Source organism: Aotus nancymaae, unplaced genomic scaffold (assembly GCF_030222135.1).
Source record: "Aotus nancymaae isolate 86718 unplaced genomic scaffold, 86718_ANA_hifiasm-v0.15.2.pri h1tg000021l, whole genome shotgun sequence".
NCBI classification, from domain to species: domain Eukaryota; kingdom Metazoa; phylum Chordata; class Mammalia; order Primates; family Aotidae; genus Aotus; species Aotus nancymaae.
Window position 1 is genome coordinate 13,389,488 of NW_026988433.1, and position 14,097 is coordinate 13,403,584.

The window sequence follows — 14,097 nt, forward strand, 5'->3', positions numbered from 1 at the left end:
AAGACCAGCAATGTCTAAATATCTATGAACCCAGTCTTTTTAAAAATCGAACCCAGTCTTTTTTAAAATCAAATTCTTTGAAGATGTTTACAATTAGTTTTGAAAGGTATACAATGAAAAGTCTCACCCAGTGTCCCTCTCCAAATTCTCCATCCCTCTTCCTCCAAAGAAAAAAGCTCTTATGAATTTCTTATCCTTCCAGTACTTTATGCAAATACTAGCACATAATAAAATATATACATTCTTTTTCCCACCTTTTAAAAAAATCAGTAAGATAGCATACCTCCCACATTATTCTGAACCTTGCTTTTTGCACTGAGCAATGTGCCTTGGACATTTTTTTCATATCTGTACAAAGAGAGCTTCTTCATGCAGGTTTACAGCTGTGCAGGATTCCATAGATTTATTATAATTTTTTTTTTTTGAGAGACCAAATCTTGCTCTGTCACCCAGGCTGGAGTGCAGTGGTATGATCTCGGTTCACTGCAACTTCCCCGCAGCCCCAGGTTCAAGCAATTCTCCTGCCTCAGCCTCCCGATTGGCTGGGATTACAGGCACGTGCCACCATACCCAGCTAATTTTTTGTATTTTTAGTAGAGACGGGGTTTCACCATGTTAGCCAGGCTGGTCTTGAACTCCTGACTTCAGGTGATCCACCTGCCTTGACCTCCCAAAGTGCTGGGATTATGAGCCACCATGCCCAGCCAGATGTATTAAAATGTATTTAACCAATCCCCTACACTGTACACTTGAGTTGTTTTCCATCTTCTGCTGTAACAAACTACACGGCAGTGAATATCCTCAAACATGCATGGTTATTCTGGCATATTGATATGTATTTGTTGGGTGAATTGCTTTACATGGGATTACTGGGTCAAAGAATGCATTGCAGCTAGATTTTGATTTTCCCTCTTTTCATCATTCTTTGGCCCACACTCTTCCTGCATGGTGATCACACAGCCTACAGAGAACCCTATCTGTTTGTGACCCACTTCAACTCACTCGAAGTAATTGAGATCCAGGCACGCTCCTCGGCAGGGTAAGCACTGTCCTCCCATGCTTGGAAAACCTCAGCTGTTGGGGTAGGTGTCGGGGCTGGCTGCACCCTTCCTAACCTACCTAGCAATGCACGTAGACTGCAGTGAAGGTAACTGGAACTCTGGGACTCTGCAGGACCCCTGCCCGAGCGTATCTGGACATCCCGAACCCGCGCTACCTGGGCCCTGCGATCTCCTCAGGAGCGATTTACCTGGCTTCCTCATACCAGGATAAATTACGGGTCATTTGCTGCAAGGGAAACCTCGTGAAGGAGTCCGGCACTGAACACCACCGGGGCCCTTCCACCTCCCGCAGGTAACCAGATTCTCCTCTTCCTCATTACTAGGCCAAAATGCTTTTCTGCAAGGCAGAAGGAAATGTTACTAAACCAGTTGAATGATTCCCAATCTCCATTTTGTCCTTAAGCCCAAACCACTCATTTGTTTCCGATCTGTGGCACTGAAATGACACAGACCATTGTGAGCATCAGGAGGATTAGAAAATAACACCTTGGCCGGGCGTGGTGGCTCACGCCTGTAATCCCAGCACTTTGGGAGGCCGAGGTGAGTGGATCACGAGGTCAAGAGATCGAGACCATCCTGGTCAACATGTTGAAACCCCGTCTCTACTAAAAATACAAAAAAAATTAGCTGGGCATGGTGGCGCATGCCTGTAGTCCCAGCTACTCGGGAGGCTGAGGCAGGAGAATTGCCTGAACCCAGGAGGCGGAGGTTGCGGTGAGCCGAGATCGCGCCATTGCACTCCAGCCTGGGTAACAAGAGCGAAACTCCGTCTCAAAAAAAAAAACACCTTGTAAAAGTCAGAGGGGAGAGTCCTGATCTTTCTCTCGTGGGTATTTTCATTGGCTCAATGAGAAATGGAGCATGCATAAGGCATTGATTACTTTCGCAGGTATTTTGTGGTGCTAGTTGTTGGGCTTGTGGGAGACGAATAATGGTGAATAAACCAGACATCACCCTTCCCTGATGGCACTCACAGCCCAATGGGAGAGAGATGCCAGCAATCAGATTAGAGCATGGACGGATGAGGCTCTGGTAGGGTGGTTTAAAGCCTGGATGTGGAGGTGAGGGAGGATTTCCCATCAATATGAGGTGGGGGCAGGGGAACCAGTGAGGGGTGCTCAGGTGGGAGGGAAGGCAAGCCATGCCTGGAGGCCCAGAGGTGTGAGGCAGTGAGAGCAGGCCAGAGACTCCCAGGCAGCTGGTGCCTTCCCTGGAATGCAAGACCTCCTGAACAGGATTGGACTGAAACAGCCATTTATAAAGAAGCAGTTAAATAAATTGAAGTACAGCACAGGAAGGAATGTGATGCAGGCATCCTGGGAAAAATGAATGAAGGACTACTTCTCACGCTGACACAGAGCAATCTCCAAGACACTTCAAGGCACAGGAGAGTATGCAGAATATGCTGCCGCTTGTATTAGAAAGGAGGGGAGGCGGTGCAGTGGCTCACACCTATGATCTCAGCACTTTGGGAGGCCAGGGCGGGCAGATCACTTGAACCCAGGAGTTCAAGACCAGCCTGGGCAACGTGGTGAAACCCCATCTCTACAAAAAATACAAGACTTAGCCAGGTATGGTGGTGTGTGCCTGTAGTCCCAGCTACTCAGGAGGCTGAGGTGGCAGGATTGCTGGAGCCTGGGAGGCGGAGGTTGTAGTGAGCTAAGATCACTCTACTATACTCCAGCCTGGGCACAGATTGAGACCCTATCTCAAAACCAAAAAAGGAGGAGAAGGGCACTTCCAGAATGCCACAGTAAGGACCTCTGACAGCCTGTTTCTCCATAAAAGCAACAAGATCACTGGCAATCGTCAAAATCAACTTTTCAGAGCTCTGGAAATTAACCCTAGCCCTGTGAGCGGTCACTCTTGAGGCAGGATGGAACCAAAAGAGTCACGGGCACATGGTTATTGGGCACCTCTGCTTTTCCAGCAAGTTCCTGGGATCAAAACCATGCTGAACAAACATGTTGCAAGAAAAGGCCTCTTTGTAAAAGACATTCTTTTTACATTTTATTTTGAAAATTTTACTTTTTTTTTTGAATTGATAATCCAATCACAGGGCACAGAATTCAAAGGATAAAAAGGGTGTCCAGCATAGAGCCTCTCTTCTGGCTCTCTCTTGCCTCCTAACTCTCCTTACTCTCCTGAGGTCCCCACCTGGGAAGGAACCAATTTTTTGAAGTTTTCATGTTTCCATTTACAGATCCTTTATGCCTGTACATCCAGTCCTCTCCATCTATAGGTTATGCCTCTGTAGATTCAACATACCACGGATTGGAAATATTTGAAAAAATAATTGTGTTTGTACTGCATATATTCAGGCTTTTACAAATTGTTATTATTCCCTAATATTAACAGAGCATTTACATTGTATTAGGTGTTATGAGTAATCTAGAGATGATTTAAAGTATACAATAGAATGTGTGTAGGTGATATGCAAATGCCCCCCAAGCCCCTCTTTTCGAGACACGGTCTCTGTTGTCTAGGCTGGAATGCAGTGGTACGATCACAGCTTACTGCCGCCTCGACCTCCCTGGGCTCAGGTGATCCTCCCACCTCAGCCTACTGAGTAGCTGGGATTACAGGCATGCGCCACCACACCAGGCTAATTTGTTTTGTTTTGATTTGTTTTGTTTTGGTTTTTTGAGACAGAGTCTCACTCTGTTGCCCAGGCTAGAGTGCAGTGGTGTGGTCTCTGCTCACTGCAACTTCTGCCTCCCAGGTTCAAGTGATTCTCTTGCCTCAGCCTCCTGAGTAGCTGGGATTACAGGCACCTGCCACCATGCCCGGCTAATTTTTTGTATTTTTAATAGAGATGGGGTTTCACCATATTGGTTAGACTGGTCTTGAACTCTTGACCCCGTGATCTGCCCGCCTCAGGCTCCCAAGGTGCTGAGATTACAGGCGTGAGGCACCGTTCTCAGCCCTAATTTTTGTATTTTTTGTAGAGATGGGGTTTCGTCATGTTGCCCAGGCTGGTCTCAAACTCCTGGGCTCAAGTGATCCACCTGCCTCAGCCTCCCAAAGTGCTAGGTTTATAGGCATGAACCTGCATCTGGCCCTACACCAGTTAATATAAGAGATGTGAGCATCCACAGATTTTGGTCCACAGGAAGTCCTGGAACCAGTCCCCCAGGCCACTAAGGGACAACTGTACAAATGAATGGAGGCAGATCCAATGCCCGGAGAGTGGGCCTTTTCCAGGGAGTGTAGCTAGGCAGGTTAGATAGCGACAGTTTTCTGGGGATGGGGCATTTGGGGATCGTCAATCCTGATCTGCTCCCTCCAGTGGCTACTAGACTTCTGGTTTCACAGCTACTGTGGGTCCAAGGACATTGGTTTCAACTCTACTGCAGATCTGGGGAGAGGGTAGTGGGTACAGGGCAAGTTAAAATGTCACAAAACTTTCAGTTCTTGATGAGATTTCTTTGTTTGCCTTGCATAAACACTATTCGGATTGTTGCAGGTCTTTCTTGCAACACATTTGTTCAGCATGGTTTTGATCCCAGGAACTTGCTGGAAAAGCAGAGGTGCCCAATAACCATGTGCCCGTGACTCTTTTGGTTCCATCCTGCCTCGAGAGTGACCACTTACAGGGCTAGGGTTAATTTCCCGAGCTCTGAAAAATTGATTTTGATAATTGCCAGTGATCTTGTTGCTTTTATGGAGAAACAGGTTGTCAGAGGTCCTTACTGTGGCATTCTGGAAGTGCCCTTCCCCTCCTTTTTTCGTTTTGAGATAGGGTCTCACTCTGTGCTCAGGCTGGAGTACAGCGGCGCTATCTTGGCTCACTGCAACCTCTGCCTCTCGGGCTTAAGAGATCCCCTGACTTCAGCTCCCCGTCAAGTAGCTGGGACTATAGGCGCCTGCCACCACAACTGGCTATTTTTTGTAGAGACGGGATTTCGCCATGTTGCCCAGGCTGGTCTTGAACTCCTGGGCTCAAGCGATTTGCCTGCCCTGGTCTCCCAAAGTGCTGGGATTATAGGTGTGAGTCACTGCACGCGACCTCCCCTCCTTTTTTTTTTTGTTTGTTTGGAGACCGAGTTTTGCTCTTGGTGCTCAGCCTGGAGTACAATGGCATGATCTTGGCTCACCGCAACCTCTGTCTCCTGGGTTCAAGTGGTTTTCCTGCCTCAGTCTCCCAAGTAACTAGGATTACAGGCAGGCACCGCCACGCCCGGCTAATTTTCCTATTTTTAATAAGATGGAGTTTTTCCACATTGCCCAGGCTAGTCTTGAACTCCCAACCTCAGGTGATCCGCCTGTCTTGGCCTCCCAAAGTGCTGGGATTACAGGCATGAGCCACCACGCTTGGCCTTCCCCTCCTTGTTAATACAAGCAGCAGCATATTCTGCATACTCTCCTGTGCCTTGATGTGTCTTGGAGATTGCTCCATATCAGTGTGAGGAGTAGTTCTTCATTCATTTTTCCCTAGATGCTCGCATCACATTCCTTCCCAGGAAGGAATTTGTTTAACTGCTTCTTCATCAATGGCTGTCTGAGTTGTTTCCAGTCTGTTGCTTCAATAAATGACTTTCTCCTTACATCATTTTACATGCTGAGGAATCCATCTATAGGATAAATTCCTAGGCAAGGAATGAATGGGTGATGGCTGTTGTGCATTTGTAAATCTGATGGCCAGTGTGGAGTTTTCTGCCCTGAAGGCTTCTCCTGTTTGCAGTCCCACCAGCTGCGTGTGGAAGTGGGACGGGCCTCCTTTTGACACAGTGCTGGGAGCCAGATCTAGCTCAAGGTATAGGAAGTTTGAAACCTTGGCCTGCAAAGAAGGCCAGAGATTATTTACCCCAGGGAATAATAAAATGATCTAAGATAATCTTCTGGATGGGTTTACCAGTCCTGTGTGTCTACCCTATAAATAGGTATGTGGACCCCGTACCATGTGGCTGGGATACAGAGGTATAGAAAGCATTCTTCTTATATATTCCAGGGGCCCATAATTTGGTGGAAGAACCACAGCTAATATTACAAAATACTAAGCCCTTGGGCAAGACTATCCTAATGAGTAGTCTCTCTTTTGTGGATGTATAGGAATTAATCTGAAATGTCTGGTCAGTGTGGTTTTAACCCAAGGAACTTGCTGAAAAACCAGAAGTGCCAATAATTAAATGCTCCTAAGTCTTGGCTTGGCCCTGCCTCAAGAGTGCCTGCCTAGCACGCCACAGTCCTCCCCTGAAAATGTCTAGATCTTCTTTAAGTAGTTCCCAAGTCATGCCAGAAACAGATTGAAGTATTGTAATTCGATTTTTTTCCTCCGTTGCCTCAGTAGATAGGTGGTGAGGCACCTTGCTTTTGAGATCACAGTCTCAAAGGAGTTACTTACTGTGTGGGCCACACAGTTCCAGTTCCTAGGAATGAGGGGCAGAAACATGTGTTTGCTTTCCCATGCTTGCCAGGCATGTCTGGAAAGTCAGTAGTTACTTATCTCTCAGCTTATAGAACGATCTTTTGGTTGCTGACTTCTTCGGGCAGTTGGGAATGTAGAAGGCCAGCTTGGCTGGGTCTGATTCACTGCAGGCTTCGTTGCCTTGGTCTATTAAGCAGAGCAGGAAATGTAACTCTTTGCCAAAAAAACCATAAAATTGATGTGGTAGGTTATGGATCATTAATGGATAAGGAGATGGAAGACTGCCCACTTGGCTTGGAATGTTGGGTGTGTTCCTTCCTCCCGTTAATCTCAGTCGACGTTCTCAATGGCCTTCCTTGAGCAATCCTTCTTCCCCTGGGCAGTGAGCACCCTCTCATTTGTTTTATGATAGTTCCCTGTGGACACATCGTATCATTTCTTTTCCATTACAAGTAGGCTTAATGTCGTTCTGCTACTCAAAATTTATTTTTTTATTTGTCCTCCAGATTTCAAAGCCATATGGCTAGAGATGAATATAAACCTTGATTTCAAGATGTTGAAATCTGAGTTATCTTAAATCTTACTGCTGCACAGACAGGAGTTCTGGCCTTCTGAGCATTTGCTGTCTGAATCTCCCAACGTTAGAGTTGAATGGGAAAGCAAGAGCATGGCATGAAACTGTTCACTGTGAACTAAGCCCCTATGAGGTTATCTCTGCACACCAACCTCTGTTTTACTGTAGAGCAGGAATTGGCAGCCTTTTTCTGTACAGGTCTAGGTGGTAAGTATTTTCGGCTTTGTGAGCCATATGGTCTCTGTCTCAGCTGCTCTACCCTGTTGTGGCCATGTGGAAGCAGCTGTAAGACAATGCATAACCAGATGGGCATGGCTCCATTCCAATAAAACTTTATTTATAAAAGCCGGCATCTTCCGGATTTGGCCCTCAAGCCTGTTCTAGAGTCTCCTTCACAGTGGGACACTGTCTTTGCTGTCGCTTCTCAATTATGGACATTGACAGAGGCGGTTCTGATAGTTAGACCCATAATTGAAGAAAAAAATGAACAAGTTGATAAAATGATAGCCTCTTCCAAAGAGAAGGATTTAAATATCAAGGATTACGATAGTCCTTTGGGAAAACCACTGATGCTCTAAACTTTTTTTTTTTTTAATTTTTAGTTTTACTTTTTAAGAAGCAGGGTCTTGCCATATTGCGCAGGCTGGTCTCGAACTCCTGGGCTCAAGTGATTCTCCTTCCTCAGCCTTCCTAATAGCTAGGACTACAGGCATGCATCACTGTGCCCAGCTTTTTCCAATGTTTTTGAAGAGCCTTCTTTAGGCTCTTACTGCAAAAGTCCAATGTGTCCAACGTTGATGTCAGAGCATGTTAGCAACAATTTTGTTGAGAGAATTAGCCCAAAACAAATCATTCTGTGATTCATACTTGGTTCATTTTTGGAATCAGCGTGTAATTGCATTGTAATTTCAATACTAAAAATATCTAGCATAAGTTTGTTTTCTAAGATAAAGCCTCAATTAAACAAAATATGTTTTCAAGTAATATTCACTATAACATTTTTTCCCCATTTTAAGTAGGGTCTTTTCCAAGCACAAATTATGCTAAGATAACAGGGACCCTAGTACTTTGTCAGCTTGTCAAAGGTGAGAAAGAATTGACTCAGAAGGCCACATTGTGTTTCTGGGTCTTACTATATCTTCAGAAACGGAGTTTGGGCACTGGGTCTGCTGAAATCTTCATTTGAAATATCCAGGCCAGGAGTAGGTGGAGGGTTGAGTTGGGTCATAAAAAAAGGCCCCAGTGTTTTCAACTGTTTGGTTACTAATGATCAACCTTTGGGGCCTGGGATATTTTCTGAGCCCGCTCTACTGTTTTTGTCTGCCCTGCTCAGTTTCCTGACTATATCAGGTCTGATTCCTGTACCTTTTGGTCGTCTTATGACCATGACTGAGAATTATCAACCTTCTGAGTATCTGCATTCGTATCAGGTGCCAGAGAGACTCCTGGAAAGCCACCTGTGGGGAGAGGTGACCGAACACCAGGCCCAGGAGTGGGACAGACAAGGCAGTTAACAGTGATGAGGACAGGCTTTCCCCAAACTGTTCTCTTGCACTGAAGGCCTTCGTGGGTCTCTGACTTCTGGGTCTTAGCAGGCTGACCTCTTAGATGAAGATGCCCTTCTGTGCCTTCTAGGCTCTGGAAAATACTAGGTCAGTAGGATATAGTATGGGGCTTATGACATCAAACTGGTCTTTATTGGAATCCCAGCTCTATCACTCATTAGCTCAGGCAAACCACTCCTGTCCGTCCCCATTTTCTTGCCTGTACAGTGAGGGTCATACTTGTTCATAACTCGAGAGCTGCTGTGATGATTTAATGAGATAATGAGACATGGCAGGTGAAGAGCTTAGCATAGGCCTGGCCCACAGTAGGTGCTCAGTAAATGAAAGCCTGAACGGAGACCAGGAAGGTGGGTTTTCTTTTGTTGCCATCTTTGCTCGCTTCCCCGTCTTTGCCACCAAAATCAAAGTAGCAAAGTCCGAGGAACTCCAGGTCTAATCTCTTGATAATCAGTGGTGAGGCTGGGTGAAGGGGTTGCTCAGGGAAGTCGGAAAATGCCCCGCTGGGGTTGTGACCTCTCAGCTCCCTACGTTACTCTTATGTTGCCAGCAGCCCCAACAAGCGAGGCCCGCCCACATACAACGAGCACATCACCAAGCGTGTGGCCTCCAGCCCAGCGCCGCCCGAAGGCCCCAGCCACCCCCGAGAGCCAAGCACACCCCACCGCTACCGTGAGGGACGGACCGAGCTGCGCAGGGACAAGTCTCCTGGCCGCCCCCTGGAGCGGGAGAAGTCCCCGGGCCGGATGCTCAGCACGCGGAGAGAGCGGTCCCCCGGGAGGCTGTTTGAAGACGGCAGCAGGGGCCGGCTGCCTGCGGGAGCTGTGAGGACCCCGCTGTCCCAGGTTAACAAGGTGAGGCAGCGTTCTGAGGCCTGCGTGTCTGTTGTGGAGCCCAGGAGTGACTTGGGGAACTGGGGCCCCCATCTGGCCACTGTTGTTTAAAAAAGGAAGTCCATGACTGTAATTCAGACTTTGTGAGACACAGGAGTTTAGGAAGAAGATGTACATTAAGAAATAGCTTCCTAAGCAAATGGATAACGTGTGTGATTAAAAAGGAATACATATGTGTGTATAACTCAAAATATAATAGCTACCAAAAAATGTTTTCCCCTTCTCCAGAGGCAAATGGTAGCAGTTTCTAGAGCTATTCCATGCATACCAGCAAATAAGTATGTGTGCTCTCCTTTTTAAAACACAAATGATAGCATCCTGTATGAAATGTTCCATGCTTTACTTTTTCAAACATACATATAGATTCACACATATACACACATACTTTTTTTTTTTTGAGAGAGAGCGTCTTGCTCTGTTACCCAGGCTGGAGTGCAGTGGTGTGATTATAGCTCACAGCAGCCTCCAACTCTTGGGCTCAAAGGATCCTCCCACTTCAGCCTCCTGAGTAGCTGGGAATATGGACTGTAACCACCATGTCTGGCTAATTTTTCCCCATTTTTTTTTTTCAGAGACAGGGTCTTACTGTGTTGCCCAGGCTGGAGAGTAGTGGCGTGATCATAGCTCACCACAGCCTTGAACTCCTGGGCTCAAGTGATCCTCCAGTCTCAGCCTCCTGAGCAGCTGGGACAACAGGCTCAAGCCACCATCTGTCTAATTCCCACCCCCACCCCCACCCCACCCTTTTTATATTTTTTAGAGACAGAATGCCACTCTGTTGCCCAGGCCAGTCTTGAACTCCTGGGCTCAAGCAGTCCTCCCACCTTGGCCTCCCAAAATGCTGGGATTACAGGCGTGAGTCACCATGCTCGGCCCACACATGTGTATATATAAATTGTTTTTCTGGAAGGCTACACAGAAAGTGTTCACAGTGGTTGCCTTCCAAAAGAACTTTGAACTTTTGGAAATTTTTAAATCATGTGCATGAATTATCTGTGTAATTTTTAGGCTCGTGATTGAGGAGATGGATGGGTGTTGAAGAGAAGGGGCCCCCACAGGCAGGGGATGACTCAAGCGCTTGGTGCCTCCTCAGCAAGCTAGGCGGGCCAAGGAGCCACCTTTCTGCCACTTGGGGATGATTTTCTGGGTGGCATTCTCCTTCTGATGCCACCTGCAGTTCACCTGCTGGTACAAGAAAGAAGGAAATGCCATCCGTATGACTTCTTATCCCCCGATTGACCCATGAAACTGTGTATGTGCGTACAGATGCTTACAGCAACACAGGTACACAGCTTTGGGATTTTCTAGTGAGTTTCACTCCCTGACTTCCCCCAGGCTTTGAGGGCTGGCTCTGGAGTGGGTGCTGCCCTGCCGAGCACTCACTGCTAACTGCTGAAGTGGGTAGCCCAGGGGCTGCAAATTCCGATTTGCATCATGCAAGGTGAGCACAGCAACTTCTGGCCTTGGGTCGCTAACACTCCTCCTCCTGGTTTCACTCCTAGGTCTGGGACCAGTCTTCAGTATAAATCTCAGCCAGAGAAACCAACTCCTCATCTCAATCTGCAGGAAAACACCAAACACACTATGGAACTCTGCTGATGGGGACCCCAGCGCCCATGTGCTCAGCCACCGTCTGGCTCAGCAGGGCCCAGACCCACCTCGGCACGGACACCCCTGTCTCCAGGAGGGGCAGGTGGCTGACGCTCTTCGGAGCTGTCAGCGCTCAGTGCCTGCCCTGGGCACCTCCCTGCAGTCATCTCTTTGCACTTTGTTACTCTTTCAAAGCATTCACAAACTTTTGTACCTAGCTCTAGCCTGTACCAGTTAGTTCATCAGAGGAAACCAACCGGGATGCTGACTACAACGTGGTTAGAATCCTAATTAGATACTTTAAGATCCTAGGCTTGGTTGGTTTTTCTTTTTTTTTGGTTTCTTTCTTTTCTTTCTCTTTTTTTTAAAGACAACAAAATTCTTAATAGATTTGAATAGCAACGTATTTCCTGTTGTAGTCATTTTTAGCCAGATCACACCATCAGGTCTTTGCTACTGAAGCATAGTGCAGAAGAGTCCCGGTCAGTTGGCCAACCTCCCGAGCCACGTAGGTTCATCCTTGTTCCTGTCCATTCTCATAGATGGCCCTGCTTTCCCCAGGGTGACATCGTAGCCAAATGTTTACTGTTTTCATTGCCTTTTATGGCCTTGACAACTTCCCCTCCCACCAGCTGAGAATGTATGGAGGTCAACGGGCCTCAGCTCGGAGGCAGTGACTTGGGGCCAAGGGACCTCGAGACGCTTTCCTTCCCCGCCCCCCGGCGTCATCTCCCCAGCCTGCTGTTCCCGCTTTCCATGTAGCTTTGGCCAGGAAAGCATGCAATAGACTTGCTCAGAGCCCAGCACTCCTGGGTCTCGGGGTCGGGGAGGGGACGGGGGCACCCACCTCCCGTCTGTGATGGCATGTTGTTCCCCACTCTGGGATGGGGAAGAGGCCTGTCGGGAGTTCTGCATGGCGGTCCACTGCATGTGCTGCCCCCTTGGGTTGCTCTGCCAATGTATAACTACCATCCCATAGCTCCTGCCGACTCGAGACCCTCTGACGACTTGCCGACTAACTGGCTACCACGAGCTGCAGTCTGTAGCACTGAACAAACAAAAAAAAAACGCTCAAGCCTTACGACCAGAGAAGGATTTCAGCAAACCACCACCTCCCACTCAATGTCCCCTCCAAACTTCACACTTCCCTGCCTGCTGAGGATGACTCTGTTCACACCCCATCCAGCGCGGTTCTACCCCACGAAACTGTGACTTCCCAAACGAGCCTTTCCCTAGGGCTAGACCTAAGACCAGGAAGTTGGAGAAAGCAGCCGCAGCTCAATACTCTTCCAGCTCTGCCCGGGTTGGGAAGTCCTTAGGTGCAGCGCGGCTCCCACTGGGTCCCTGGAGCCTCCTATTAGAGTATGAAATTCTTGGCAACTGGTATAGAACCGACCTAGAGGCTTTGCAGTTGGTGAGCTAACTTGCGGCCTTATTTCTGCCTTTAATCTCCCACAAGGCGTCTGTTGCTTTGGGTCCTCCACGACTCTTAGGTCCGCCTCAACAACCCAGGCAACCTCCTAGGTAGGCTCAAAGGTAGACCCGTTTCCACCGCAGCAGGTGAACACGACCGTGTTTTCAACCGTGTGTCCACAGTTCAGATCCCTTTCCAGATCGCAGCCTGGCCTGCATCCTGGCTCCTTCCTGCTCGTGTCTCAACCTAAGTGCTTTCTTGTTTGAAACGCCTACAAACCTCCATGTTCCGAGGTCCTCTGGCAAATGTCCTGCTGTCGCGTTTTATGTGTTGCTTGGACTCTGTAGGGTCGTCCTCCCTCCCCTCCCGTCCCCAGGGCAGATTTGATTGAATGTTTGCTGAAGTTTTTGTCTCTTGGTCCACAGTATTTGGAAAGGTCACTGAAAATTGGTCTTTCAGTCTTGGCATTTCATTTAGGATCTTCATGAGAAACGGGCTTCTTGAGGCCTGAAAGTGTATATTGTGTGTCTCATCTGTGAACTGCTTCCTGCTATATAGAACTAGCTCAAAAGACTGTACATATTTACAAGAAACTTTATATTCGTAAAAAAAAAAAAAGAGGAAATTGAATTGGTTTCTACTTTTTTATTGTACAAGGTGCATTTTTCAACACTTACTTTTGGTTTCAATGGTGGTAGTTGTGGACAGCCATCTTCACTGGAGGGTGGGGAGCCTCGTGTGACCACCAAGATGCCAGCAGGAAATATCGTAAAACAAAATTGCAGTCAAAAGCTTATTAGCATCAATCAAGATTCTAGGTCTCCAAAAGTACAGGCTTTTTCTTCATTAACTTTTTTATTCAGAACGAGGAAGAGAACACAAGGAATGATTCAAGATCTGCCTTGAGAGGAATGAACTTTGTTGTTGAACAATAGTGAAATAAAGCAATGATCTAAACGTATGTGCTTTAGTGCAATGACCTCTTCTTTGAGAGACCATGGAAAAAAACTATCACCAGCGTGTCAATAGAGGTGTATTCTCATGGATGGGACCTTCTTTACGTTGCGGGAAGGGTGGTTTCCTCTAGAGTGGGATAGGGGAAGCCACGTGGTGGTTAGGGCACACTGCTATTCTGGAATTAAGAGAGTGGCGGCATTCTCTGCCAAGAGTGTGACATTGTGTAAATTTGGTCAGTACTTCCAATAACCATGAACTGGCTATTAAGGTCATTTTACAGGGCTGCAGAGCTGGAAAGCTCTCTAAGCAGTCACACAGGCCATTTGGAAAGGATTACTCAAGAATGGATTACGCAGTTCTATAATCAGCTAACCAGGAACAGGTCAGTTCAAGATTTTTTCCATCAGTTATGATAAGGTCAACTACAATTTAATAATGTAGATATCTTTGTAGGGAAGAATTCAAATCAAAGGTAATTAAAAATGAAAATACTCCCATTTTTAACTAGATGAACTTTTACAGTCTGCAAGATAAATTTTTTCTCATTCCTTAGTTTGTTAGTATAAACTTGCTCAAGCCAGACAAATGGGTTTTGGCAAATGGTGATGTTTTTGTTTTCATGGTTCCTGTGGGTTGTAGGGTTTGAATTTGTATTTTCTAATGACGTAGTCTGACCAC

At 47.0% G+C, this 14,097-nt stretch overlaps 1 protein-coding gene across 8 annotated transcripts in view; it reads left to right on the plus strand.

The window, feature by feature from the left end:
• CIT (citron rho-interacting serine/threonine kinase) overlaps positions 1 to 13,423 on the plus strand; it is a 197,547-nt gene extending 184,124 nt beyond the window's left edge. For 5 of the 8 annotated variants that reach the window (XM_064379733.1, XM_064379737.1, XM_064379736.1 and 2 more), the window contains 4 exons: positions 961 to 1,039; positions 1,174 to 1,353; positions 9,116 to 9,419; positions 10,961 to 12,188. In XM_064379733.1, the coding sequence (XP_064235803.1) occupies positions 961 to 1,039; positions 1,174 to 1,353; positions 9,116 to 9,419; positions 10,961 to 10,984 (587 nt within the window). In that variant the 3' untranslated portion in view covers positions 10,985 to 12,188. Of the gene's footprint in view, positions 1 to 960; positions 1,040 to 1,173; positions 1,354 to 9,115; positions 9,420 to 10,960 lie in introns of all 8 variants that reach the window. The other 3 variants (XM_064379735.1, XM_064379739.1, XM_064379734.1) reach the window with 2 other exon arrangements.
• The last annotated feature ends 674 nt before the right edge of the window (positions 13,424 to 14,097 follow it).